The following is a 26,264-nucleotide window of genomic DNA, read 5'->3' on the forward strand; positions in this document are numbered from 1 at the left end:
TACAGTGAAGACTAACACTTATCCACAACCAGAAATACGTTCACTTACAAGCTCAGAGCTTATTGTAAATGTTTCTTGTCATCTTGAATGGCTCCACATGTGCCGACTCCATAACCCTAGCTATTCACTGCATTTATAATTTCATTTTCCCTAACCAGTTCCTACTTCTAACCACTGCCTTTAAAAATCAAACTAGCAACACCAACCAAACCTGAAAAAAAAATTTCCCTGGTGCTATTCATTTATCCTTCTCCTCCTTTACTTCGTTAAATACTTCATTGGAATGTATTAGCTTTACATTAAAAGCAAGTGAGATGCCTGAAAATTTGGAAATTTTCATCACCATATATGAAAATAATGACATAAATTATAATTTAGAGAACAAAAAGGATTTTCTAAAATTTGAAACTGCATTATAGGAATGTTCTACTATTATTTTCCTACTAGCTCTAACTACTTATTTGGGATATTAATGTGTTATTGAAATAGAATGTTTGCCCCATTTTATTTTTTTAATATGAATTTGAAATCTTTATGAGGAAAATATTTAGAACTGAGATATTTTACTGTATAAAAGAATATAATTGTGGACAATAGTTGATGAATAAGCACAAGTAACTGAATAATATCAAATAGTATAAATGCATTTCCTACATTTTAAGTTTAAATCAAAAGTTGCCAATTCTGAAATACAAAACAATAGTATTTTGGAGAAAAAAATGACTAAATAAATATTATCTCTAGGAAAAGGTGCAGAAGTTCTAAATTTTGGTGAAGCCTAATTTAACAATTGTTCCTTTCCTGGTTATTGTTTCCTGTGGCGGTGAGGAGGGGCTTTTGCCTTTATATTTATTTCTGAACTATTTAATTTTTTTTCAGTGAGAATGTGTTGTTTTATTACTTTTGTAGTTTTTGTAAAGTTTTGAACGAAGCAGTCATATGTTCCCATTACACAGGTCTTGGGAAATAAAGAAGAAAAATCTTTTCTAGTTCTGTCATGAAGTCCTCCATGGCCCGTGCATAATACTCATTATGGTCAAAGCATTTTGGTCTTTTTTCTTTCAATTTAAATAAATGTTAACCTTTCTCTGTATAATTTCAGGAAATTAAATGAGATTGGCAGATTAAATTAAATGCATACGCATTAACTGGTGCCTTTTCCTAATGTCCTTCCAACAACTTGATTAGACCAGACCCTCAGCCCACAGGGTCGGTGAGAGTGGATATGGTGTCACCCTTGCAACTTAAGAAAGTCAGAGTCGAAACAGATAAACACCACAACATTTTTATAATGTAAAGAGAACTGAGCAGGTTCTAGATTCTTATTACATCATCTACTCCACACACAAGGCATGATCGAAAAATCAAGTTAAATCACCCTTGTAATCTCATGGGCACCTTATGGCCTACATATGCCCTAAGTTCCACCTTCACAATGTCCCTTAACTTGGGCTTAAAGGTTTTAGCTGTTTGTATGTATGTTCCTAACATGGACAGAAGAGGCTACTTCATACCTGCTTGTGCATTCACACAAACACATGCCTGCACATGTCTTTTACTGGATAAGCGGGTATTTGTTTAATTCTGAGAGACAAGCAATGACATAATTAAGTGCCCCCATCTGAGGGATGACTGCAGTTGATTCTATTCCTTCTGGGCCCTGCTAATAGCCTTTCTCCCTCTGGCCTGCTCTCACATGTCTCAGGGGCTCTGCCTGTAAATGATTAATGGTGACTGTTAATGTGTGTTGGGAAGTGAAGCTTTCTTATTCACACATATAACCGCTTATACACCAAGCCTTTTCCCGATTCCTCTTTTCAAAAGCACACAGCCAAGACACAATAATCTCCACTCAGACACAGCAACTCTGTGTTGGCATCTCAGGAATGATACAGATTGTGTGTGATGGTCATCCATTTACTTGGATTTTCAGAACGATTGCCTTTGAAATGGAGCAGGTCATGGCTTAGCGTGAGTTGTAAAGACCCTGGATTGGTATTAGGGGCTTTGCTCTGTAAACAGCTTGCCTTTGCCTTTCTACAGAGCAGGATTTTTCATGGCTTAGCGTGAGTTGTAAAGACCCTGGATTGGTATTAGGGGCTTTGCTCTGTAAACAGCTTGCCTTTGCCTTTCTACAGAGCAGGATTTTTCAGCTTTGGTGGCAAGAGCTCATACCTTGTGTCATATGGCAAGCCATGCATTTAGAGTATAGACATTAGGACTCACATTTTCTCCCAACATTTTGTTATGAAAAATTTCAAACATACACTAAAGTTGAAAGAATTGAACCATCTATATTCATATACCTACCACTCAGATCACACCATTAACACTTTCCAAAATTTCTCTCTTGCCTTTCTCTCCAACCATCCACTCATTTTTAATGCATTTCAAAGCATATTGCAAACATCTGTACACTTCACTCTTAAATACTGTAGCGTACATAGTATGGACTAAGGTTCAATATTGTTTGTAGTTTTTTTAGGTAAAATATATATAAAGTAAGATACACATATCTTAAATGGACTGCTTGATAAGTTTTGACAAATACAGCAACTGTGTAATGAGAACTCCAGTGAGATATAGAACCACCAAACTGATGTCCTTATGCCCCATCCACAGTAAAACTCACTGACTACCCTATGCCCACGATCCACTCTTCTGATTTTTTTCACTGTATCTTAGAACAGCATATAAATGGAATCATTTTTCTACAAGGTTTCTTTCACTCAGCATTATTTTTTTTGAGATTGCTATCAGTCTTTCCATAGATCAATCGGTCCTTCCTTTTTATTGTTGAGTAGTTACTGTACCACAGTTTGTTTATTCGTTCTCCTGTGGATGGACACTTGGGCTATTTACAGTTTAGAAATATCATGAATAAGGCTGCTATGAACATTCTTGGATACATTTTTGGACATATTTCTCTTGGTTAGATAAGAATGGAATTTATGGGTCATAGGGTAGATATACATGTAGTTTTATAAGAAACCACCAGACCTGTTTCCAAAGTGATTGGACAATTTTGCACTCTAGCCAGTAAGGCATGAACATTCTGGTTGTTCCGTTTCCTCACTAAGTAGTGTTGGTCTTACAATTTTAGCCATTCTGGTGAGAGCATAGTGGTATCTCGTTGTGGTTTTAATTTGCATTTCCCTGATGACTAATGACATTGAGCTTTTTGAATTTTTTTTGCTGTTTAAATCTTTGCCCTCTCTTTCTTCCTTTTCTTTCTTCCTTTTCTCTCTTCCTTTTCTCTTTCTTTCTTTTTTTCTTCCTTCCTTTCTTTCTTTTTTCTTTCTTTCTTTCTTTCTTTCTTTCTTTCTTTCTTTCTTTCCTTCCTTCCTTCCTTCCTCCCTTCCCTTCCCTTCCCTTTTCCTTTCTTTCTTTCCTTCCTTCCCTTCCCCTTTCCTTCACCTTCCCCTTCTCTTCCCTTCCCTTCCCTTTTCCTTTCTTTCTTTCCTTCCTTCCTTCCCTTCCCCTTTCCCTTCCCTTCCCTTCCCCTTTCCCTTCCCTTCCCTTCCCCTTTCCCTTCCCTTCCCTTCCCCTTCCCTTCCCTTCCCTTCCTCTTTCCCTTCCCTTCCCCTTTCCCTTCCCTTCCCTTCCCTCCCCTCCCCTCCCCTTCCCCTTTCCCTTCCCTTCCCTTCCCTTCCCTCCCCTCCCCTCCCCTTCCCCTTTCCCTTCCCTTCCCTTCCCCTTTCCCTTCCCTTCCCTTCCCTTCCCTCCCCTCCCCTCCCCTTCCCCTTTCCCTTCCCTTCCCTTCCCTCCCCTCCCCTCCCCTTCCCCTTTCCCTTCCCTTCCCTTCCCTCCCCTCCCCTCCCCTTCCCCTTTCCCTTCCCTTCCCTTCCCTTCCCTTCCCTCCCCTCCCCTCCCCTCCCCTTCCCCTTTCCCTTCCCTTCCCTTCCCTTCCCTTCCCTCCCCTCCCCTCCCCTTCCCCTTTCCCTTCCCTTCCCTTCCCTTCCCTCCCCTCCCCTCCCCTTCCCTTCCCCTTCCCTTCCCCTTTCCCTTCCCTTCCCTTCCCCTTTCCCTTCCCTTCCCTTCCCTTCCCTCCCCTCCCCTCCCCTTCCCCTTTCCCTTCCCTTCCCTTCCCTCCCCTCCCCTCCCCTTCCCCTTTCCCTTCCCTTCCCTTCCCTTCCCTCCCCTCCCCTCCCCTTCCCCTTTCCCTTCCCTTCCCTCCCCTCCCCTCCCCTCCCCTTCCCCTTCCCTTCCCTTCCCTTCCCTTCCCTTCCCTCCCCTCCCCTCCTCTTCCCCTTTCCCTTCCCTTCCCTTCCCCTTTCCCTTCCCTTCCCTTCCCCTTTCCCTTCCCTTCCCTTCCCCTTTCCCTTCCCTTCCCTTCTCCTTTCCCTTCACTTCCCTTCCCTCCCCTCCCCTCCCCTCCCCTCCCCTCCCCTCCCCTCCCCTCCCCTCCCCTCCCTTCCTTTCCTTTCCTTTCCTTTCCTTTCCCTTCCTTCTGTTTTGTTTTTTTGAGACTAAGTCTTGTTCTGTCACCCAGGCCAGTGGAGTGCAGTGGTGCAGTCACAGCTCATTGAAGCCTTGACCTCCTGGGCTCAAGCCATCCTCCCACATCTCAGCTTCCTGAGTAGCTGGGACTACAGGTGTGCACCGCCATGCCCGGCTAATTTTTAAAATGTTTTGTAGAGACAGGGTCTACATGTTTTCCAGGCTGGTCTCAAACTCCTAGGCTCAATGGATCCACCCACCTTGGCCTTCCAAATTGCTGGGATTACAGGTGTGAGCCACCAGGTCCAGCCTGCTCATTTTCAATTGGATTGTTTGTCTTTTTATTATGGAGTTATATGAGTTTTTATATTCTAGATACCATTCATTTTCAATATCTGAAAATGTTATTGTAGTCTATAATTTGCCTATTTAACTTTAAATGGTGTCTTTTGAGGAGCAGAAGTTTTAAATTTTGATGAAGCCTGATTTAGCAATTTTTCCTTTCCTGGTTATTGTTTTCTGTGTCCCATGTAAGAAAGTAAGTAAAGATTTACTCTCAAGTCATGAAGATAGTCTCCCCTATGTTTTCCTAGAAGCGTCATAGTTTTAGCCTTTATGTTTAGGTCCATGATTCATCTCAGTTATTTTTTCTTTTTTTTCAACTTTTTTTTCAAGTTCAGGGGTACATGAGCAGGATGTGCTTGTTTGTTACATAGGTAAACATGTGCCATGGGGATTTACTGCACAGATCATCCCATCACCCAGGTATTAAGCCCAGCATCCATTAGCTATTCTTCCTTATGCTCTTTCCCCACCCTCCCTCACCACAGGTGCCCAGTGTGTGTTGTTCCCCTCTTGTTTCCATGTATTCTCATCAATCAGCTCCCACTTATAAGCGAGAACATGTGGTATTTGGTTTTCTGTTCCTGTGTTAGCTTGCTGAGGATAATGGCTTCCAACTCCATCCATGTCCCTGCAAAGAGATAATCTTATTCATTTTTATGGCTGCATAGTATTCTATGGTGTATATATGTATCATATTTTCTTTTCTTTTTTCTTTTTTTTTTTTGAGACAGAGTTTTGCTCTTGTTGACTAGGCTGAAGTGCAGTGGCGCTACCTCGGCTCACTGCAACCTCTGCCTCCCAGGTTCAAGCGATTCTCCTGCCTCAGCCTTCATAATAGCTGAGATTACAGTTGCCCACCACCACGCTGGGCTAATTTTTTGTATTTTTAGTAGAGACGGGGTTTCACCATGTTGGCCTGGCTGGTCTCGAACTCCTGGCCTCAGGTGATCCACCTGCCTCGGCCTCCCAAAGTGCTGGGATTATAGGCATGAGCCACCGCATGAGCCACCACACCCAGCCACACATTTTCTTTATCCGGTCCATCATTGATGGGCATTTGGGTTGATTCCATGACTTTGCTATTGTAAATAGTGCTGTAATGAACATGTGTGTGCCATCTCAAGATGATATTTGTATATGGTGAGAAGTAGGGGTCAGGGCTGCTTTTTATTAAATGAGAGTGTCCAGTTGTTCCAGCACTTTTTACTGAAAAGACTTTGCTTTTCCCATTGTACTGCTTTGGCTCCCTTGTCAAAAATCAATTGGATGTACAAGCACAGGTCTATTTTTCAACCCTCTGTTCTGTCCCTTGGAGCCATTTGTCTATACCAGTACCATACTGTCTTGATTACTATAGCTTTGTGGTTTGTTTGTTGGAAGGATAATGGCTTCCAACTCCATCCTTTCCAAGTCTTGAAATCAGGTAGTGTACATTCTCCAACTCTCTTCTTTTTCAAGGTTGCTTTGGATATTCTAGGTCTTTCAAATTTCCATATAAATTTAAGAATCAGATTGTCAATTTCTATCCCCCAAAAATGACCCTATTGGAATCATAGTTGGGATTAAATTGAATCTATAGATAAAATCAAAGAGAATTAACATCTTTTTTTTAATTATTATTATTATACTTTAAGTTTTAGGGTACATGTGCACAATGTGCAGGTTAGTTACATATGTATACATGTGCCATGCTGGTGTGCTGCACCCATTAACTTGTCATTTAGCATTAGGTATATCTCCTAATGCTATCCCTACCCCCTCCCCCACCCCACAACAGTCCCCAGAGTGTGATGTTCCCCTTCCTCTGTCCATGTGTTCTCATTGTTCAGTTCCCACCTATGAGTGAGAACATGTGGTGTTTGGTTTTTTGTCCTTGCAATAGTTTACTGAGAATGATGATTTCCAATTTCATCCATGTCCCTACAAAGGATATGAACTCATCCTTTTTTATGGCTGCATAGTATTCCATGGTGTATATGTGCCACATTTTCTTAATCCAGTCTATCATTGATGGACATTTGGGTTGGTTCCAAGTCTTTGCTATTGTGAATAGTGCCACAATAAACATACGTGTGCATGTGTCTTTATAACATGTGATTTATAGTCCTTTGGGTATCTACCCAGTAATGGGATTACTGGGTCAAATGGTATTTCTAGTTCTAGATCCCTGAGGAATCGCCACACTGACTTCCACAATGGTTGAACTAGTTTACAGTCCCACCAACAGTGCGAAAGTGTTCCTGTTTCTCCACATCCTCTCCAGCACCTGTTGCTTCCTGACTTTTTAATGATTGCCATTCTAACTGGTGTGAGATGGTATCTCATTGTGGTTTTGATTTGCATTTCTCTGATGGCCAGTGATGGTGAGCATTTTTTCATGTGATTTTTGGCTGCATAAATGTCTTCTTTTGAGAAGTGTCTGTTCATGTCCTTCGCCCACTTTTTGATGGGGTTATTTGTTTTTTTCTTGTAAATTTGTTTGAGTTCATTGTAGATTCTGGATATTAGCCCTTTGTCAGATGAACAGGTTGTGAAAATTTTCTCCCATTTTGTAGGTTGCCTGTTTACTCTGATGGTAGTTTCTTTTGCTGTGCAGAAGCTCTTTAGTTTAATTAGATCCCATTTGTCAATTTTGGCTTTTGTTGCCATTGCTTTTGGTGTTTTAGACATGAAGTCCTTGCCCATGCCTATGTCCTGAATGGTATTGCCTAGGTTTTCTTCTAGGGTTTTTATGGTTTTAGGTCTAACGTTTAAGTCTTTAATCCATCTTGAATTAATTTTTGTATAAGGTGTAAGGAAGGGATCCAGTTTCAGTTTTCTACATATGGCTAGCCAGTTTTCCCAGCACCATTTATTAAATAGGGAATCCTTTCCCCATTGCTTGTTTTTCTCAGGTTTGTCAAAGGTCAGATAGTTGTAGATATGTGGTGTTATTTCTGAGGGCTCTGTTCTGTTCCATTGATCTACATCTCTGTTTTGGTACCAGTAGCATGCTGTTTTGGTTACTGTAGCCTTGTAGTATAGTTTGAAGTCAGGTAGCGTGATGCCTCCAGCTTTGTTCTTTTGGCTTAGGATTGACTTGGCGATGCGGGCTCTTTTTTGGTTCCATGTGAACTTTAAAGTAGTTTTTTCCAATTCTGTGAAGAAAGTCATTGGTAGCTTGATGGGGATGGCATTGAATCTATAAATTACCTTGGGCAGTATGGCCATTTTCACGATATTGATTCTTCCTACCCATGAGCATGGAATGTTCTTCCATTTGTTTGTATCCTCTTTTATTTCATTGAGAAGTGGTTTGTAGTTCTCCTTGAAGAGGTCCGTCACATCCCTTGTAAGTTGGATTCCTAGGTATTGTATTCTCTTTGAAACAATTGTGAATGGGAGTTCACTCATGATTTGGCTCTCTGTTTGTCTGTTATTGGTGTATAAGAATGCTTGTGATTTTTGTACATTGATTTTGTATCCTGAGACTTTGCTGAAGTTGCTTATCAGCTTAAGGAGATTTTGGGCTGAGACAATGGGGTTTTCTAGATATACAGTCATGTCATCTGCAAACAGGGACAATTTGACTTCCTCTTTTCCTAATTGAATACCCTTTATTTCCTTCTTCTGCCTGATTGCCCTGGCCAGAAGTTCCAACACTATGTTGAATAGGAGTGGTGAGAAAGGGCATCCCTGTCTTGTGCCCGTTTTCAAAGGGAATGCTTCCAGTTTTTGCCCATTCAGTATGATATCGGCTGTGGGTTTGTCATAGATAGCTCTTATTATTTTGAGATGTGTCCCATCAATACCTAATTTATTGAGAGTTTTTAGCATGAAGCGTTGTTGAATTTTGTCAACGGCCTTTTCTGCATCTATTGAGATAATCATGTGGTATTTGTCTTTGCTTCTGTTTATATGCTGGATTACATTTATTGATTTGCGTATATTGAACCAGCCTTGCATCCCAGGGATGAAGCCCACTTGATCATGGTGGATAAGCTTTTTGATGTGCTGCTGGATTTGGTTTGCCAGTATTTTATTGAGGATTTTTGCATCAATGTTCATCAAGGATATTGGTCTAAAATTCTCTTTTTTTGTTGTGTCTCTGCCCGGCTTTGGTATCCCAGGAATTGAACTCAGCTCTGCGCTGAGCAGACCTAATAGACATCTACAGAACTCTCCAACCCAAATCAACAGAGTATACGTTTTTTTCAGCACCACACCACACCTATTCCAAAATTGACCACATACTTGGAAGTAAAGCACTCCTCAGCAAATGTAAAAGAACAGAAATTATAACAAACTGTCTCTCAGACCACAGTGCAATCAAACTAGAACTCAGGATTAAGAAGCTCACTCAAAACCACTCAACTACATGGAAACTGAACAACCTGCTCCTGAATGACTACTGGGTACATAACGAAATGAAGGCAGAAATAAAGATGTTCTTTGAAACCAACGAGAACAAAGACACAACATACCAGAATCTCTGGGACACATTCAAAGCAGTGTGTAGAGGGAAATTTATAGCACTAAATGCCCACAAGAGAAAGCAGGAATGATCCAAAACTGACACCCTAACATCACAATTAAAAGAACTAGAAAAGCAAGAGCAAACACATTCAAAAGCTAGCAGAAGGCAAGAAATAACTAAAATCAGAGCAGAACTGAAGGAAATAGAGACACAAAAAACCCTTCAAAAAGTTAATGAATCCAGGAGCTGGTTTTTTGAAAGGATCAACAAAATTGATAGACCGCTAGCAAGACTAATAAAGAAAAAAAGAGAGAAGAATCAAACAGACACAATACAAAATGATAAAGGGGATATCACCACCAATCCCACAGAAATACAAACTACCATCAGAGAATACTACAAACACCTCTATGCAAATAAACTAGAAAATCTAGAAGAAATGGATAAATTCCTGGACACATACACCCTCCCAAGACTAAACCAGGAAGCAGTTGAATCTCTGAATAGACCAATAACAGGCTCTGAAATTGTGGCAATAATCAATAGCTTACCAACCAAAAAGAGTCCAGGACCAGATAGATTCACAGCCAAATTCTACCAGAGGTACAAGGAGGAACTGGTACCATTCCTTCTGAAACTATTCCAATCAATAGAAAAAGAGGGAATCCTCCCTAACTCATTTTATGAGGCCAGCATCATCCTGAGAATTAACATCTTAACAGTACTGATTATTTTAATCCTTGAAGATGGATGTCTTCCCACTTATTTAGGTCTTGTTCACTTTGTCTCAGCAATGTTTTATGTTTTCAGTGTACAGATCTTGCCCATCTTTTGTTACATTTTTTTCTAAGAATGTAATTTTATACTATCATAAAATATTTTTTCAATTTTTCAAATGTTAACTGCTATTATGTGATTCATTTTTGTGAGGTGTATGTTTGTGAGCCAACTGTGCTATGCATTTACATTTAAAAAGAAAAACAAGGCCAGGCACAGTGGCTCACGCCTGTAATCCCAGCACTTTGCGAGGCTGAGGTGGGTGGATCACTTGAGGTCGAGAGTTTGAGATCAGCCTGGCCAACATGGTGAAACCCCATCTCTACTAAAAATACAAAACTTAGCTGGACTTGGTGGCATGCACCTGTAATCCCAGCTACTCAGGAGGTTGAGGCATGAGAATCACTTGAACCCGGGAGGTGGAGATTGCAGCGAGCCGAGATCGCGCCACTGCACACCAGCCTTGGAAACAGAGTGAAACTGTGTCTCAAAAAAAAAAGAAAAAGAAAAAAGAAGAAGAAAATCAATCCAAAGCCTGTTTTATTCATCCCTTCAGAGAGGCAGCACAAAGATGGGTTGGGTTTAGCTTGAGAGCTGGGAGACCAAACTTCTGTCCCAGTTTGCCTCTACTGGCTGTGTGAACTTGGCAAAGAATGATAGTGTTGAAGTCAAAATAAAAACGTAGAGGTGAATTTTTATTTTTTATTTGTGGGGTGTACAAATTTGTGGGGTGTATGTGACATTTTGTTATGTGTATATAGTATGTGGTGATCCAGTCAGGGCATTTAGGGTGTCCATCACCTGAATACAGTACATTTTTGTTAACTATAGTCACCCTACTCTGCTATCAAACATTGAATTTATTCCTTCTTACTGTATGCTTGTACCCTTTAACCCACTTCTGTTTGTCTTCCCTGCTCCCACACTCACCCTTCTCAGTCTCTGTTAGCTGTTTTTCCCATTTTTCCAGTCTTTGCCTCCATGTGATCAAATTTTTAGCTCCCACAAATAAGTGAGAACATGCAATATTTGTCTTTTTGTGCCTGCTTATTTCACTCAGGATAATGACCTCCAGTTCCATCCCTGCTGTTGCAAATGACAAAATAATTTTTTTTTTTTTTTTTTTTTAGACAGAGTTTTGCTCTGTCACCCAGGCTAGAGTGCAGTGGTATGATCTCAGCTCACTGCAACCTCAGGCTCCTGGGTTCAGGTGATCCTTGTGCCTCAGCCACCTGAGTAGCTGGGATTACAGGCGTGTGCCACCAAACCCGGCTAATTTTTCTGTCTTTAGTAGAGACGGGGTTTCACCATGTTGGCCAGGCTGGTCTCGAACTCCTGACCTCAAGTAATCTGCCTGCCTCGGACTCCCAAAGTGCTGGGATTACAGGCATGAGCCACCACACCCAGCCTCAAAAGGATTTTAAAATCTAATGTTTTCTTGGGATATAAGAATTGTAATTTGGAATATATATATGTATATATATATAGAGAGAGAGAGAGAGAGAGTGTGTGTGTGTGTTTCGGTATGTTTGAAGTATAAAGAGAAGATTGGCAGTTTTGTAATAAAAAGGAGAAATGTTATGTGTGTTTTTCAAGAAAACTTATTAGTATTAGCAAGGTTTTGGAGAGTTGGCAAGTTATGATGGGTGAGTGACAGTTGTGGGGTAAAGCTAGTTTTAAAGTCGTTTTAGTAGTTATTAGATAAAACTAGTTTTAGTTGTAGTAGGTATTTTTAGCAGTCGGACTTGTAGAGAATCATGTTTTTGGAGTAATGTTTTATGCCCTGAGTGCTTTTTCTTCTTGGCTTCTCAGCTCCCTTTTAGTTGGGTATAAAAACAATAACCCAATTTGCTTGGTCACCTTTCACAACAGTATTCTTTCCCTATTTCTGCTATCATTCCACACAATCAGAATTTAACTGCTCATCCATTGCAGTCTTTTCTGTAATATCTATGGAGAGAACGCTTTTTACTGTTGTTCCCTAACCTCTTTGGAAATCTGGTAGAAGCTTTGAATTTTGTCGTCGAAAAAATGCACACACACACACCCAGCTTTGTGTACAATTTCAGGATGTTCAGGGAACTTCTGAAGCCTGTTAGCCTTTCGGGGTCCACAGGCCCTCACTGTGAACCCCTTCTAGAGTGGCAGCTCAGGGAGGGCGAGAGGTCGCCTTCCTTTCCCTGGGCTCCTTCTGCAGCCGCCAGTGCTCGGCCTGGGCCGCTCCGTAAGTGACCGCCGCTTTTGTGGAATGGCCCGGGTGCCGGATCGCGGCCTCCCGCAAGGCTGGCCTGTCCTCCCGCGTGGCACCAGGTGCTCAGATGACCCGGAGCGGCCCAGGGCTCTGGTGAACCAGCGCGACCGAGGCCCCGCGTTTCGGGGGGTTGTCCCCGATCGTTGCGCAGCGCGTTTGTGCAAGGGCAGGTCTGGAGCGAGGGCTGCTGATGTGAATCCCACGCCCTTCGTGGGGTTTTCTAGGCAGGGAGGGAAAGCGTCTAGATCTCCACACCCCCAGGAGTTGGCCTGTCTTTCTTCCATCACTACATACGTCCCCTGTGGGCACAGCCGCGGGACAGCTTGGCTGAGACCTCCAGCCCCCTCTCGCCGAAGCCCCTGCTCCTCCGCTGCCGTCGGTGAGGTCAGCCCGGCCTCCCCCGCAGGCAGCTGTCCCCGGTGCCCTGGACGGGCTCCAGGTGGCGGCCTCGCTGCAGAATCCTCGCCGCCCGGTGCCTTCGCAGACAGCCCCCTTCGCACCAGCCCCGGGAGGGCTCTGAGGCAGGGTCGCGCGTGGCGGGGCGGCGAGTGCAGGGAGCATTGCGGGGTCACCCCCTTCTCTTGCTGAAGCCCCCACGATCGCGCAATGGACCGCGCATCCTCCCGCTGTGTTCTGCGATGATTCTCAAGAGCACGCCGGCAGCTGACGGTGACGCTGTGTGTGTGCTTCCTCCCACGCAGGTGCCGGGGACATGGGCAGCAAACCGTCCACGCCGGGCGGTGACCCCACAGCGCAGCCCCACGGCACGGAAGGCATTCGCGCCGCGTACAGGCGGGGAGACCGCGGCGGCGCCCGGGACCTGCTCAAGGAGGCCTGCGACCGGTGCGCGTCCCAGCGGGAAAAGGTAGGGGAGTGCCTGCCCCTGCGGCCACCAGTGCAGTCCCGGGCTGGACGAAGGTGGCCGCTCGGATGACTTTCTCGTTATTGTCGTAACTGTAATGAGCATTTTTATTGCGTTCTGGAAATGCCTCATTTTGCATATAAACTTGTGGGCGCCTTTCCTTTCCAACTGACTTCTCAGTCTGATATCACCTAAGCAGGCCCCTGCCACCTTTTCATGGGAGGCCTTCGAGGGACAGGGGTGGGGTCACGTCTATGTAAAGAACAAAATGCCACCCAGAGGCTTAACCTACTGTATTCTTTTACGCTTTTCGTCATTATAAAAAGTAGCACATGCTGGAAAAATAAAATTTAGAAAATACATAAAAGTAGGAAAAATGGGACAAAAAAGTTACCAAATGCCTGATACACCCTAAAACCCACTTAACAGTTTTGCTGTATTTTCTTCCAGCCTGCCGATCTGAGCATACATTGTTGTTGTTGTTGTTGTTGTTTCTAATATAGATGCAGACAGATTGCATATATGGTTATGCAGCTGCTGCTTGTACTTTTATAATATTATTTTAAGAATTTTCCAGGTGATTAAAAATTCCTTATAGGCGTCTCGTTCAATGGCTACATGACACTCCATCTAGAGGGACTGTGTCTGCCTGGCTATTCATCTTGGTTGGAAATTTGGATTGCTTCTCATTTCTTACTAATATAAATGATGCTCTATCGAATGTTTTGCCTAATTCTTTTCTTATTGTCTGCAGGGATTGAGAATGTAGATATGGACTTTTAAAGTTTTGGAATACATGCCAAGCTGTTTTCCAAAAATCTTCTACAGATTAACCCTCCCAGCAAAAATTGGAGTGGGCCATTACCACATGTTTTGCCCTTGTCGGGGATTCTTACCGGCTATTATCATGAAAATACCTTAAGGATGTTTTATTTGCATTAGTTTGATTAGGACAGGTTTAACATGTCTCCATTTAATTGATAGTTAGAATTCATTTAATTCCTGAAACTCCAACCTCTTCTCAGAAGTGTAAGAGATTGGGAGAGGGACAGTACAGCATGCTTGGGAATTGTTAAGCAGAAGGAAGGCATTTGAGATCCCTCTGATTAGGAATTCATGGTGGATATGGCAAAGGATCATTCTTCTGCACAGAGAGAGCTGCGCCGTGCACACAAGCAGGTCAGAGCTGTGGGCTCCTCAGGTGGACCCCAGTGGCCTCAAGCAGGGAGGAGCTGTGCAGCAAACACAGCCTGGCATCCCTGTCAAGTGGCCAAGCAGCCAGAGATAGTGGCTCATTCCAGAGCTTGCAGATTCAGGGATGTGGCAGCAGCAGAAGATGCTGACGGGGAAGGATGATCATGGAGGGACCTGAGAGCCAAGGGGGATGTGACTTCATCCTGAGGGTGGAAAAGCTGTTAAAGGGAGTGGCATCATAATTTGGGAAAGGGCACTCTGGCCAATATTTGAATAAAGGAAAACAGAGTCCAGGGTGTGGGTCTCTTCTCTGTGGCATCATGGACAGTGGCAACTCAAAATCGAGAAGGTTCCTAGAAAGCTGCCTCTCCCCTGAATACAGGGCTGATGAAATCCCAGCTGATTGGACTTTGAGAAGACAGTGAGGAAAAGGATGGATACATCTGTGTTTTCATAAAAATGTAAAATTATAGGTCCAAAGAATACCATAAATAAGAGTCAAGGACTGATGCAAAAGGAGAAGGTATATGGCTAATATCCTTCATTGACAAGGAGCTTTTACAAGTCGATATAAAATAATGTCATAATTTTCAAAAGGATAACAGGACATGGAAACAGCAAAATAAATAGAAAGCAAAGTAGAAGGAAGTAGAAATGACCATCAAATCAAAAATTGGTTCTTTGAAGAGATTAATAAAATAGAAAATCTCTGGTGAGAGTAAAGGGTAAAAAAGAAGAAATAGATAAGTCAGGAATATAAAAGAGAACTTCATGACAGTTTATACAAGCATTAAAAACATAATAAGAGAAGGTATTATGAACAAGTTTATGTTAAAACACTCAAAAATTTAGATGAAATGAACAAATAAAAAGAAAAATTTAACTTTAAAAAGAAACAGAAAGCATGAATAGTCTTTCAACCATGAAGGAAATAAATCAATCATGTAAAACCTTCTGACAAAACAAATTCTAGGTCTACATGGTTTTACTGGTGTGTTTTACTAAATAATATAATCACTTGTCCAGAAAATAGAAAAAGAACGTGCACTCACCTGTTCCTTTGATGAAGCTAACACAACCTCAATACCAAGAGTAGGTGAGAACAGTACCTGGAATGAAAATGACTAAGGATATGAATAGGCAAATAGACACACACACACCTGAAAGATATTCAGATAGATGGTACACATATGTAAAGTTATTCAACTTTGTTAATGCTTATAGAAAGGCAAATAAAAGAAAAATGAAACAGCATTTTTAAGCTAATCAGATTGACACCTTAAAGTTTGATAAAAATCAGAAGGAAGGCTATGGGAACTTACACACCTTTATTCAATGCTACTAGGAATGTACCAGGAATGTGTGCAGCCTCTTCGGAAGGCCATCTGAAATTGCTTGTCAAATTTTCCAATTTCATCATCTTTGACCCAGCAAAACTACTGCTAGGAACTTACCCCTACAGATTTACTTGAAAAAAAATTACCAAGTTGTATGTGTAAGGATGTTCATTCAAGTTGTGTTTAAGATAGCACAACCTTGAAAACTACCTAACTGTTCCATCCACAGGAGAAGGTTGCTACAGAAATCTCAGTCTTTCCAGGTCCTTGAATACCACACAGCACTCCAAAAGGACAAAATAATCTCTAGCAGCTGTTTGGGAAAGAACTCCAGTGTAACTTAATGTAATAAGTGCAGAACTTCTGCTTCTGGGAACATGGAGGGAATATGGAGGTTGTTTACTTTGCCCTCTTCTTCTCACTAAGTGCACTGAAGCTCTAGATGTTACATGTAAAACAAACGTAGGATTCTGAAAGTTGGAGAAAAGAAGGCAGACTAGCTGGTGGCCTCAGTACTCAAGGAAATCACAGTAGTACGTTTTTGGGTTTTATTTTTATCTCATACATCCCAAACCAGATACTGAGGAAGTTGGCAATCCAGAAACACAAACTGGCAGAGAGAAAAAAAAAAATTCCAAGGAAAGCCTGCTCTCTCTAACCAAAGCACCAAGAAAGGCATAGCAAAGCCAGGCAGGAAACTTACAGGCAGTCACCAACCCCCTTCGGCCAAACACTGCAGAAATATACTTGCAGCCCGACCCCACCCCTCACCATAAAGGCCAGGTTGGAGAGCTTAGATTTCCACCCTTGACAGGCTGTAACAGGCACCCCAATCATCCCCACCCCAGGGTGTCAGAGAAGGCTGGGAGGAGCTGGGGTGCTAATCCCCACCAGATGGTGACAACATCCCCCCGTCACCATCAGTGGACAGCATGTTGGGAGCCTGGACTTCTGTCCCCACCCAGCCTGGCAGTAATGAGACATGTGTTCCCCACATCTAACTAGGGTAGAATTGAAGCAGGCCTAGAGGAGAACCTGAAGTCCCAACCCTGCCCAGCAATAACAAGGAGCCCCTGCTTACTGGGTGTCAACTGATTCTAAGTACAGCCCCCAGATTTCCACCCCACCAGGCAGCAATGAAGGGGCATCCCAGTTTACCCACCAGAGTGGCATCAGAGGAGACCTGCCAAAACACAAGATTGAAGTAAGATCCAGAGTCTTAAAACATAATGCCCCAAATATCCAGGCCACAATAAAAAATTACTCATAATTACCAAGAACCAGAAAGATCGCAAACTCACTGAGACAAGACCACCAAGAGATGCCAACACCGACTCCAATGTTAGAATTATCTAACAAGGATTTTAAGGCAGTCGTCATAAAAATGCTTCTGTGAGCAATTATAAATACACTTGAAACAAATGGAATAATAGAAAGTTTCAGCAAAGAAATAAAAGACATGAGGAGAGCCAAATGAAAATTTTAGAACTTAAAAGTACAATACCTGAAATTTAAAAATAAAAAACAAATCAATGAATGGGCTCAACTGTAGAATTGAGAAGAGAGGACGGGGAAAGAATCAGGGAGAAGACAGAACAGTAGAAATTACCCACTCTGGAACAAAAGCCAAAACAAAAGAAAATAGACTGAAAAAAAGAACAAAGCCTCATGGACATGTGAGGATTTTAACAGAAGATCTAACAGTCGTGTCATCAGAATCCCAGGAGACTAGACAGAAGGCAAGACTGAAAGAGAACTCAAACAATGGCTGAAAGCTTCTCAAACTGGCAGAAGACATAAATGTTCAGATTCAAGAAGTTGAAAACAAACAGGATATGCCCAGAGAAATCCATTCCAAGTGCATCATAGTCAAGCTTATTAAAACTAAAGACAAAACAAAATAAAACATTGAAAATAGTCAAAGGGAAACATTGCCTTTAGGGGAAAAATAATCCAAAAGACAAAAATCACCAACATCAGAAGGGAAACACAGAACATCACTACAGATCCTGCAGATATCAAAAAGATAATAAGGGGACATTATGAACAGCTCTAAACACATACATTGGACAACTTAGATGAAATGGACAAATCCTTGAAAAATAGAAATTACCACAACTTAATAGGAAATACATAATTTGAATAGCCTTTTAACTATTAAGAAAATTCAATTCATAATTTTAAACTTCCCCAAAAAATAAATGTACAGGTTCAGATGGCTTCACTGGATAATTCTACCTAACATTTAAAGAATTAATACCAATGCTACATAGTCTCTTCTAGAAAATAGAAAAGGGAACATTTTTTAACACTTTTATGAAGGCTGTATTACCCTGACACCAAAACCAAAGACAGTGTTAAAAAAAGAAAAGTACGGACCAATGCCATTATGAATGTGAATGCAAAAATTCTTCACAAAATATTAGCAAGTACAATTCTGCTATATGTAAAAGGAATTATAAGCCATGACCAAGTGGAGTTTATTCCAGAGATGCAAAGTTGGTTCAGTTTCAATCATCAATCAATGTAATCCTCCTTATTAATAAACTAAAAAAGAAAAGTTACCTTATCATATCAATTGATACAGAAAAAAAATTGACAAAATGTTTTTCAAAAACCCTTAGAAAATTAAGAATAGAAGGGAACTTTCTCAATTGGGTAAAGAATATTGACAAAAACCTACAACTAACATCATTCTTGATGTTGAAGACTGTTTTCCCCTAAGATCAGGAACAAGGCAAGAATGTCCACTCTCAATATAATACTGCAAGTTCTATTCAAGAGCAACTATAATATTATTGTATTTTAAAAATACTATTCAATGTATTTAATGTATTACTGGAAATTCTAGCCAATGCAAGAAGGCAAGGAAATGAAATAAAAGGCACACAGATATGAAAGAAATAAATTAAACTGTCTCTGTTTGTAGATCACATGACAATCTATACAGAAAATCCATAAAAGAAATGATTTATGAAAGAAAAATTGGTAAACTGGACCTCACCAAGATTAAAAACTTTTCTCTGAGAAATACCTAAGACAGTGATTCTAAAAAAACAAGGTACAGACTGAGAGAAGTATTTACAAATCACTTATCTGACAAAGGACTCATAGCTAGAATATATAAAGAACTCTCAAAACTCAACATGAAAAAGCAAACAATCCAAATAGAAAAGGTATGAGATATGTGAAGAGACATTTCACTGCGGAAGATACACAGATGGCAAATAAGCACATGAAAAGATGTTCAACATCATTAGCCATTAGGGAAATGAAAATTAGAGCAATGATAAGATGTCATTACACAGCTTTATGAACAGCAAAAATAAAAAATAGTGACAGTACCAAATTCAGATTGGGATGCAGAGAAGGGGTATCTCTAATGTGTTGCCACCGAGAATGCAACATGGTACAATCACGTTGGAAAATAGTTCATCAGTTTCTTTAAAAAAACTAAAAATACACTTATGAACCAGCAGTTGAACTCCTGAACATTTAGTCTAGAGAGAGGAAAACTTACATGCACATGAAAACTTGCTCATGATGTGTCATACCAACTTTATTTGTAATGGCCCAAAACTGGATACAACCAAAGACTCTCAGTAAGTGGATACTTAAACATACATGGAGTGCTACTAAGCTATACAAAGGAGCTCTCCTGAAACACACAACAACTCAGATGGATCTCAGGACATTATGCTGAGTAAAAACAAAAACGAATCTCAAAAGATCATATTCCCTATGATTCCATTTATGTAACATTCTCAAAATGACAAAATTATAGAGGTGGAAGAGAGATTAGTGTTTGTCAGGGGTTAGAGATGGTGAAGAGGAAGAGGATGAGTGAGACTACCATGGGTGCGTGGCATGAGGGAGACCTTTTGATGGAACAGGTGATGGAACAGATTGGTATCTTGATTGTGGTAGTGGCTACTCTACCACAGTGGCTAGTCTACATGTGTGACAAAATGCAGAACTATATACATACATTGTCCTAACGTCAAGTATCTTGCTACAATTATGTAAGATATTGCCATCGGGGGAAACTGGATGAGGGATACTAGGGTCTTCTCAGTACTATCTTTGTAACTTCCTGTGAATCTCTGATTATTTCAAAGCAAAAAGTTAAAAAAAAATAAGTGAAGTATAATTCCACTTTTACAGCACTTAATAACTGGCAATAGTTAATCTATGATGTTAGAAGTCAGTATAGTGGCTCCACACCATAGGGCAGTGACTAGAAGGAACAAAGGGGGCTTCTGGGCACAGGTGATGTCCTGGTCTTTGGACTGAAGCTGGTTACATGGGTGTATTCAAATGCCTTGCATGAAACTGAACACTTAAAATATTTGCACTTTTCTGCAGGTGTCCAGGTGTGTTATATTGTTGATTAAAAGGTCATAATGAATTAAGTGAAAAAAGCATTTGGTTGTATATGAGATTACCTGTGAGTACTATAAATAAATATGTTCTGGAAGGCATCCTTTGCAGAGGGTGATTGGGAGGTAAAGGCATAGAGAGAGGCCTACTTCTTGTTTTATACTTTTCTATGCTGTTTGAATTTTTTTAAATACTCACTATGGAGCCTCCAGCCAGAAAGCCAGCTTTGACCTTTTCCACTGTCTGGGTCCCTCTTCGCCTTGGGCTGGCTCCTATGACATCACTTACCACCTCCAGAGGATGGGGCTTTTAAGTTTCTAGCCAACCGAGTCTAGACAGCTGTTAGTTGTGTGAAGTGAAGCATTTAATCAATCACTGTGGCTTTTATCCATAATGCAAATGCTTTCCTGGAATGACAGGGCTACTGGGCCTCACCCTGGGCAGAGTGGCAGGTGGGTGGGCTTTTCTTTTCTGATCATATTGAATATATGAGTCTACCATCCTTCACCTAATCCCAGCCCCTTAGACTGTTCCTCTCCTCACCTGTCAGACATACCTCCCACTGCCAGCCCATTCACTCCACTTACAGAACCTGAGCCTTCCTCCAAGTCCCATGTTTCCAGGAAGTCTTGGATGCAACAGAGACTCTTGGGCTTTAGAGCTAGACACACCCCAGTTCAAACTCTGAGTAGTTCTGCTGATGATAAACTCCCTAACCATGGGCAAGCTTTTATTTCCTCTTCCATAACATGGAAATACAGGCACGTTCCTGGCATGACTGTTAGGAGGACTGAATGTGGTCATGTGAATAAAGTACCCAGTCCAGCATCTGGCACGTGGTGAGAGCTTTGATAAATGTTCATTCCCTGTCCTGGGGGCTCCATTTACCCATTCCCGCCCAACTCACCTAAAATGATCTCCAAATACACTTGTGTTATAAACTATTCAGCAAGTCAGACGTGCTTGTTGGGGGCTGTTTATGCATATTCCCACCTCAAACTTAATTGTAAATCTGTGGAGGCCAGAAATGGCCCCTGGCATCCTGAGTGCCCAGTCCCACCTCTCACACACAGTAGATCCTCAGTAGGTATTGGTGGGGGGCACTGGCCATCCCATTCCAATAGGGGATCCCCATCTACCTGCTTGAACACACTGATGCTCAAGCCCATAGGAGGCAGCCAGGTTCCAAAGGACTTGACATTTCAGAAACACAATCAAACACTTGACATACCAATCTAGCAGCTATCTGAGCACCCTTTTCTCAGACCCAGAGAGCTCATGATAAGTCAAGGCCACTTTTACACAGGTCAGTGATAGCCACTTACTAGCTATGTGGTCTTGGGCAAGCTCTGAAACCTCTCCGAACCTCCACATCCTTGTTCATATATTAACACATGGCCCTCCTCATAGGACCTTTACATACCAGAAGGACTGGAATGAGCAGGAACTCAGGCTTGGGTCCAGTTTCCACCATATCCTTTCCTTCCTCTGGGGCACCAAGTCAAGAGTCCCTCTGCAAGCTGCTGGAGGATCTTTGTCCCAGGATTCAGATCTGTGAAGTCCCCTGGTCTGTCACATTCCATTTATGAATAAATTGCAGGATGGTTCCTCAGAGAGCCTGGTTCCCTTCCCTCTTCCCAGGGCTGACTTAACATGTACCAAGTGGTTACTGAGCTCTGGCTCTATGCCAGAAGGGGCTATGCACACCATCCCCTTCCTCATGAAGCAGGTAGTCGAGAGCAGCAAATGCGTGCCACATGTATAATATCATATTTTCTAGTAGCCACATTAAAGCAGTAAACAAGCACACACCTATAATCACAGGTATTCCGGTTGGAGGATCACTTGAGCTCAGAAGTTTGAGACCAGCCCTGTGTTTAGCAAGATCTGGTCTCTACAAAAAAAATAAACAAAATTAGCTGGTGTGGTGGCATGTGCCTGCAGTCCCAGCTACTCAGGAAGCTGAGGCAGGGGGATCACTTTAGCCTGAGAGGTCAAGGCTGCAGTGAGCTGAGATTGCACTACTGCACTCCAGCCTGGGTAACAGAGAGAGACCCTGTCAAAAAAAAATAAATAAAATAAAGGAGCAAACAGAAACAAACAAATAAAATGTTAATATTATTTTCTTTAACATGAATATATTAAAATCATTGTCTCAACATGTAATCAACATAAATTATTGATAAGCGAGCTTACCCTTTCTGTACTAGGTCTTTGAATTCACATGTGATTTTATACTCTCCACCTCTCACTTCTGAGGAGCCACATTTCAAGTGCTGCCCAGTCACACTTGGCAGGTGCTGCCGTTCTGGACAACACAACTCCAGTCCTGCTCCGGGACCTGGTGAAGCATTTAACGTCAGTTCTCTTGGCAGTTCCTAATAGAACCAGTCTTACTGGAGCCCTGTTCTGTTTTGACCAGGGCCAGCTTCTGAGCATCCCAGCGGCCTATGGGGATCTGGAGATGGTCCGCTACCTACTCAGCAAGAGACTGGTGGAGCTGCCCACCGAGCCCACAGATGACAACCCAGCTGTGGTAGCAGCGTATTTTGGACACACGGCAGTTGTGCAGGAATTGCTTGAGTCTTTACCAGGTAAATCACAGGGCATGAGCTCTTAACCGTGTCTCAGGGCACCCTCTTCTTAGGCTTCACCCCAAAATGTTTACTTCTTCATGCTTTCACCAATAATGAGATCAAGAAATCCAGGGTAGGCCACTGACACCCAAACAAAGTGAAGCTTGCCTGCCAGCCACATCCCACCTCTCACTCCCATGAACTCATAAAGGAAAGTCTCAAACACCATATTTCATAAAGAATGTAATTAATATTGCTTTTTAAAAAATAGTTAATAGACCTTGATCTTTTTAGAGAAGTTTTAGATGTATGGAAAAAATTGATTGGAATGTACAGAGTTCCAGAATTAATGATTTGGAGGTATGTTAACAGAAAACAGGTGATCCCTGAATCACTTACACAAGAATATTTAGGTAAGAGAGAAATAGTAATCATGCTAGTAACTTCTATTGAGAAGGGGATGCATCAGTCTTAGGAGGCAGGTACTATATTTCAGGACCATGGTTTTAAGATGAGGAAAACAAAGCTCGGAGAGGTGAGCTCCACCGTGCACCCTCCACACCGTTTTTGCTATAACTGTTTTGTGTTAGTGTGGTACATTTGCAACAATTGATCAACTACTATTGATACCTTCTTACTAACTAAAGTCCATTGCTTACGTTGCAATTCATTCTTGCTGTTGTATATCCCATCGGTTTTGACAAATGGATAATGACACGTGTCCATCATTACAGCATTACATAGAACAGTTTCACTACCCTAAAAATCCTCTGTGCTGCACCCCTCCCCTGGCCCCATCCCTCCCTCCCTCCCCAGGCCCCTGGCAACTACTGATCTTTTTTACTATCTTTGCCTTTTCCAGAACATCGCTCTAGTTGGAATCCCACAGTATGTAGCCATTTCAAACTCACTTCTTTCCCATAGCGATATGCATTTAAGGTTTCTCCATGCCTTTTTGTGACTTGATAGCTCATTTCTTTTAATGGCTGAATAATATTCCATTGTATTGGTGTACCACACTATGTTGCTTTTGTAGGAACTATTTTTTTCTCTGGTGAACTCAAGATGTCCTGGTCTCCTGTAATTTCCCGTGGTGGTCTTGACTCTGAAACACCGCACCAGTCTAGGCAGGCATCGCTACAGCTATAGGTTGAGGCACACCCTAGCTGTGGTCTTTGGGATTTGGGATTTTGCTTGGGAGCCAGGGCCCACCTCTTGGGTGGGAGAACATGCAGTCACCCAGGGCCCTGCACCTAGAAGGGCTCACGTTACGTTTAATACTCTGTACTCACTATCTTAAAATGTTTCATGATTTTTAAACAAGAGGCCCCATTCTTTCCATTTTGCATTGGGCCTCACCCCTTATATAGCGGTCCTGTTTGAGGGTTTCCTGCTGTGTGCTTTGATAGATCTGTGCTCAGAGTTGGTTCCAAGCTAGTGTTCCCCTCATGTGTCTGAAGGCAGAATGAGGTTATGGGCAGAAATCAGGGCAATTTTAGGGCCCATGAGAAGCATACTAAGACAAGACATAGGAGGGCAGAGAGGAGCTTGGGTGCTCCTGAGGAGCCAAAGGCTGACCTGCCTCTTCTCAGGGAGCCCCAAGATTAGCTCTGTTCTAACCCTGAAGAGTCTATGCCAGCTGACTCAGTCACCTAATGTTAGCTAATATTTATTGAATACTGTCAAGTGCTGAGCACTTTGTAGAACTTGAGAGACACAGATAATTTTTTTTAAAGATTTTCCCAGCCCTTTAGTACCTCCTGGCCATGCAGGGGAAATTGAGGCAGAAAGGAGTAACGCTGTGCAATGTAATTATGCTGAGGTTGAAGTATTTTTATGCAGAGGTCTGGGAGCACACATCAGGGGGCAGGTTGGATGCAGGATGGGGTCTCCGAAGGGATGCTGACATCTGACCTGGGCTTTGCAAAGTGAATAGGAGTTTACTTGGCAGACAAGTGAAGGAAGGACTTGGGTTGCCTGCTTTTGCAGAGCAGGAAGTGTGGCTGAACCTCATCATGGTTTTCAACTGCTCCCAGGAGCATCGTGTCTTCAGCTCAACTCTGAGCAAAGCTGCTGAGGACTAAAGGATTTCAGACCATTGTGGTGGGCTTTGCAGAAAGTGCAGAGATGGGCAAAACAGTGTGTACCCATCCCTGCACTTCCTGCAAAGGAGTTCCCAAGCTGGAAGGGAAGTCAGCCATGGTCAGGAGTAAGTTAAGACAAGAAGACAAACAAGAGTCAGGCTGGACATGGTGGCTCATGCCTGTAATCCCAACGCTTTGGGAGGCCAAAGCAAGAGGATCACTTCAGCCCAGGAGTTCATGACCAGCCTGGGTAACATAGTGAGACCCTATATCTACAAAAAAAATTGTTTAAATTAACCAGTCATGGTGGCACATGCCTATATTCCCAGGTACTTGGGAGGCTGAAGTGGGAGAATGGCTTAATCCCAGGAGTCCAAGGCTGCAGTCAGCTATGATCACATTACTGCACTCCAGGCTGAGATAGAAGGAGACCCTGTCTCAAACAAAACAGAAAAACAAGAAGCAGCTAGAGAACAAAGGAGGGTTTGAGAAGAAGAGGGATGAGAGGTTGATGGGATGCATTCTTTGAAGCACGTTGTTATGTGATTCCTGGTCTCTGAAGCTGAGCAGGGAGGAAGAGGGGCTCCTCTGAGTGTCGTTGGCCTTAGGCTGTAGAGAGTACCTGTAGGGGTTTTGTGTGGTTAAGAGAGCACCCTTTGATTTTAGACAAAGCAAGGTTTAAGTCTTGACCTTGTTATTTACCAACGATGGGACCTTCAAGAAGTTTCCCCGCCAGGTGTGTCCCGCAGACCCTGGCTGACGGATGAAATGAGTACTCAGACACAGGTGTACAGTGTAAGAGCAGCTGAGTGACTGCCTGGCTCTATTGGCCAGAGAGCAGCCCGGAGAAGCTAGAGCTGCTTGCTTTTATTCAGTGCAGGCACAATGCCGAAAACCTGGAGCCAACACAACCTGTAGGTAATTAACATTTATTGTTCCCCTTTCAGGGAACGTCAAGCCAGCAGATGATCAAAGGTCAGTTCCTGGTCAACATAAGTAAACAAGCCTGTTTAAGATACATTCCCCTACACTCCTTGCCCTCTGCCTTCAGCTGTTCTCCCCCAGGGCTCTGCAGAAGCTTCCGAACTTTCAGAAGGTTTGTGTCCTTTCCCTGTAGTTTTTCCTACCACTCTGACTAATCTCCTACATTTCCAAACCTCTCTGAGCTTTGGTTTCCTCATCTTAAAATCATGGTCCTGAAATATAATGCCTGCCTCCAAAGACTTGACACATCCCCATCTCAACAGCAGTTACTAGCATGGTTACTGTGTTTCTCTTACCTAGATATTCTTGTGTCAGTGAATTAGGGGTCACTTATTTTCTGTTAACATAACTACAAATCATTAATTCTGGTTAACAGTAGAGGGAGAAGAAGGGATATTTACTTGGCACTGGCTCCAGCCTCAGCCCTATGCTACATGCTTTATTTGGTGAATACAGGGCTGTCCTGACCCCGGTTTCCTGATCAAGGTCCTGCGGCGAAGGAGAGGGTCACTCTCTCCTCACTTGGGAGCACTTTGATCCCTAGGACTATGTGCCTCTGGAAATGAGACAGTGTTATG

The 26,264-nt window shown here is 42.4% G+C and overlaps 1 protein-coding gene across 3 annotated transcripts in view; it reads left to right on the forward strand.

The window, feature by feature from the left end:
• Nucleotides 1-26,264, forward strand: part of LRRK1 (leucine rich repeat kinase 1) — a 155,060-nt gene that overhangs the window by 45,146 nt on the left and 83,650 nt on the right. For all 3 annotated transcript variants that reach the window (XM_024232405.3, XM_063716320.1, XM_063716321.1), the window contains 2 exons: nt 12,971-13,134; nt 22,465-22,636. In XM_024232405.3, coding sequence (XP_024088173.2) covers nt 12,971-13,134; nt 22,465-22,636 — 336 coding nt within the window. The remainder of the gene's footprint in view (nt 1-12,970; nt 13,135-22,464; nt 22,637-26,264) is intronic.

The sequence above is a fragment of the Pongo abelii genome, chromosome 16, assembly GCF_028885655.2.
Source record: "Pongo abelii isolate AG06213 chromosome 16, NHGRI_mPonAbe1-v2.0_pri, whole genome shotgun sequence".
Classification (NCBI taxonomy): domain Eukaryota; kingdom Metazoa; phylum Chordata; class Mammalia; order Primates; family Hominidae; genus Pongo; species Pongo abelii.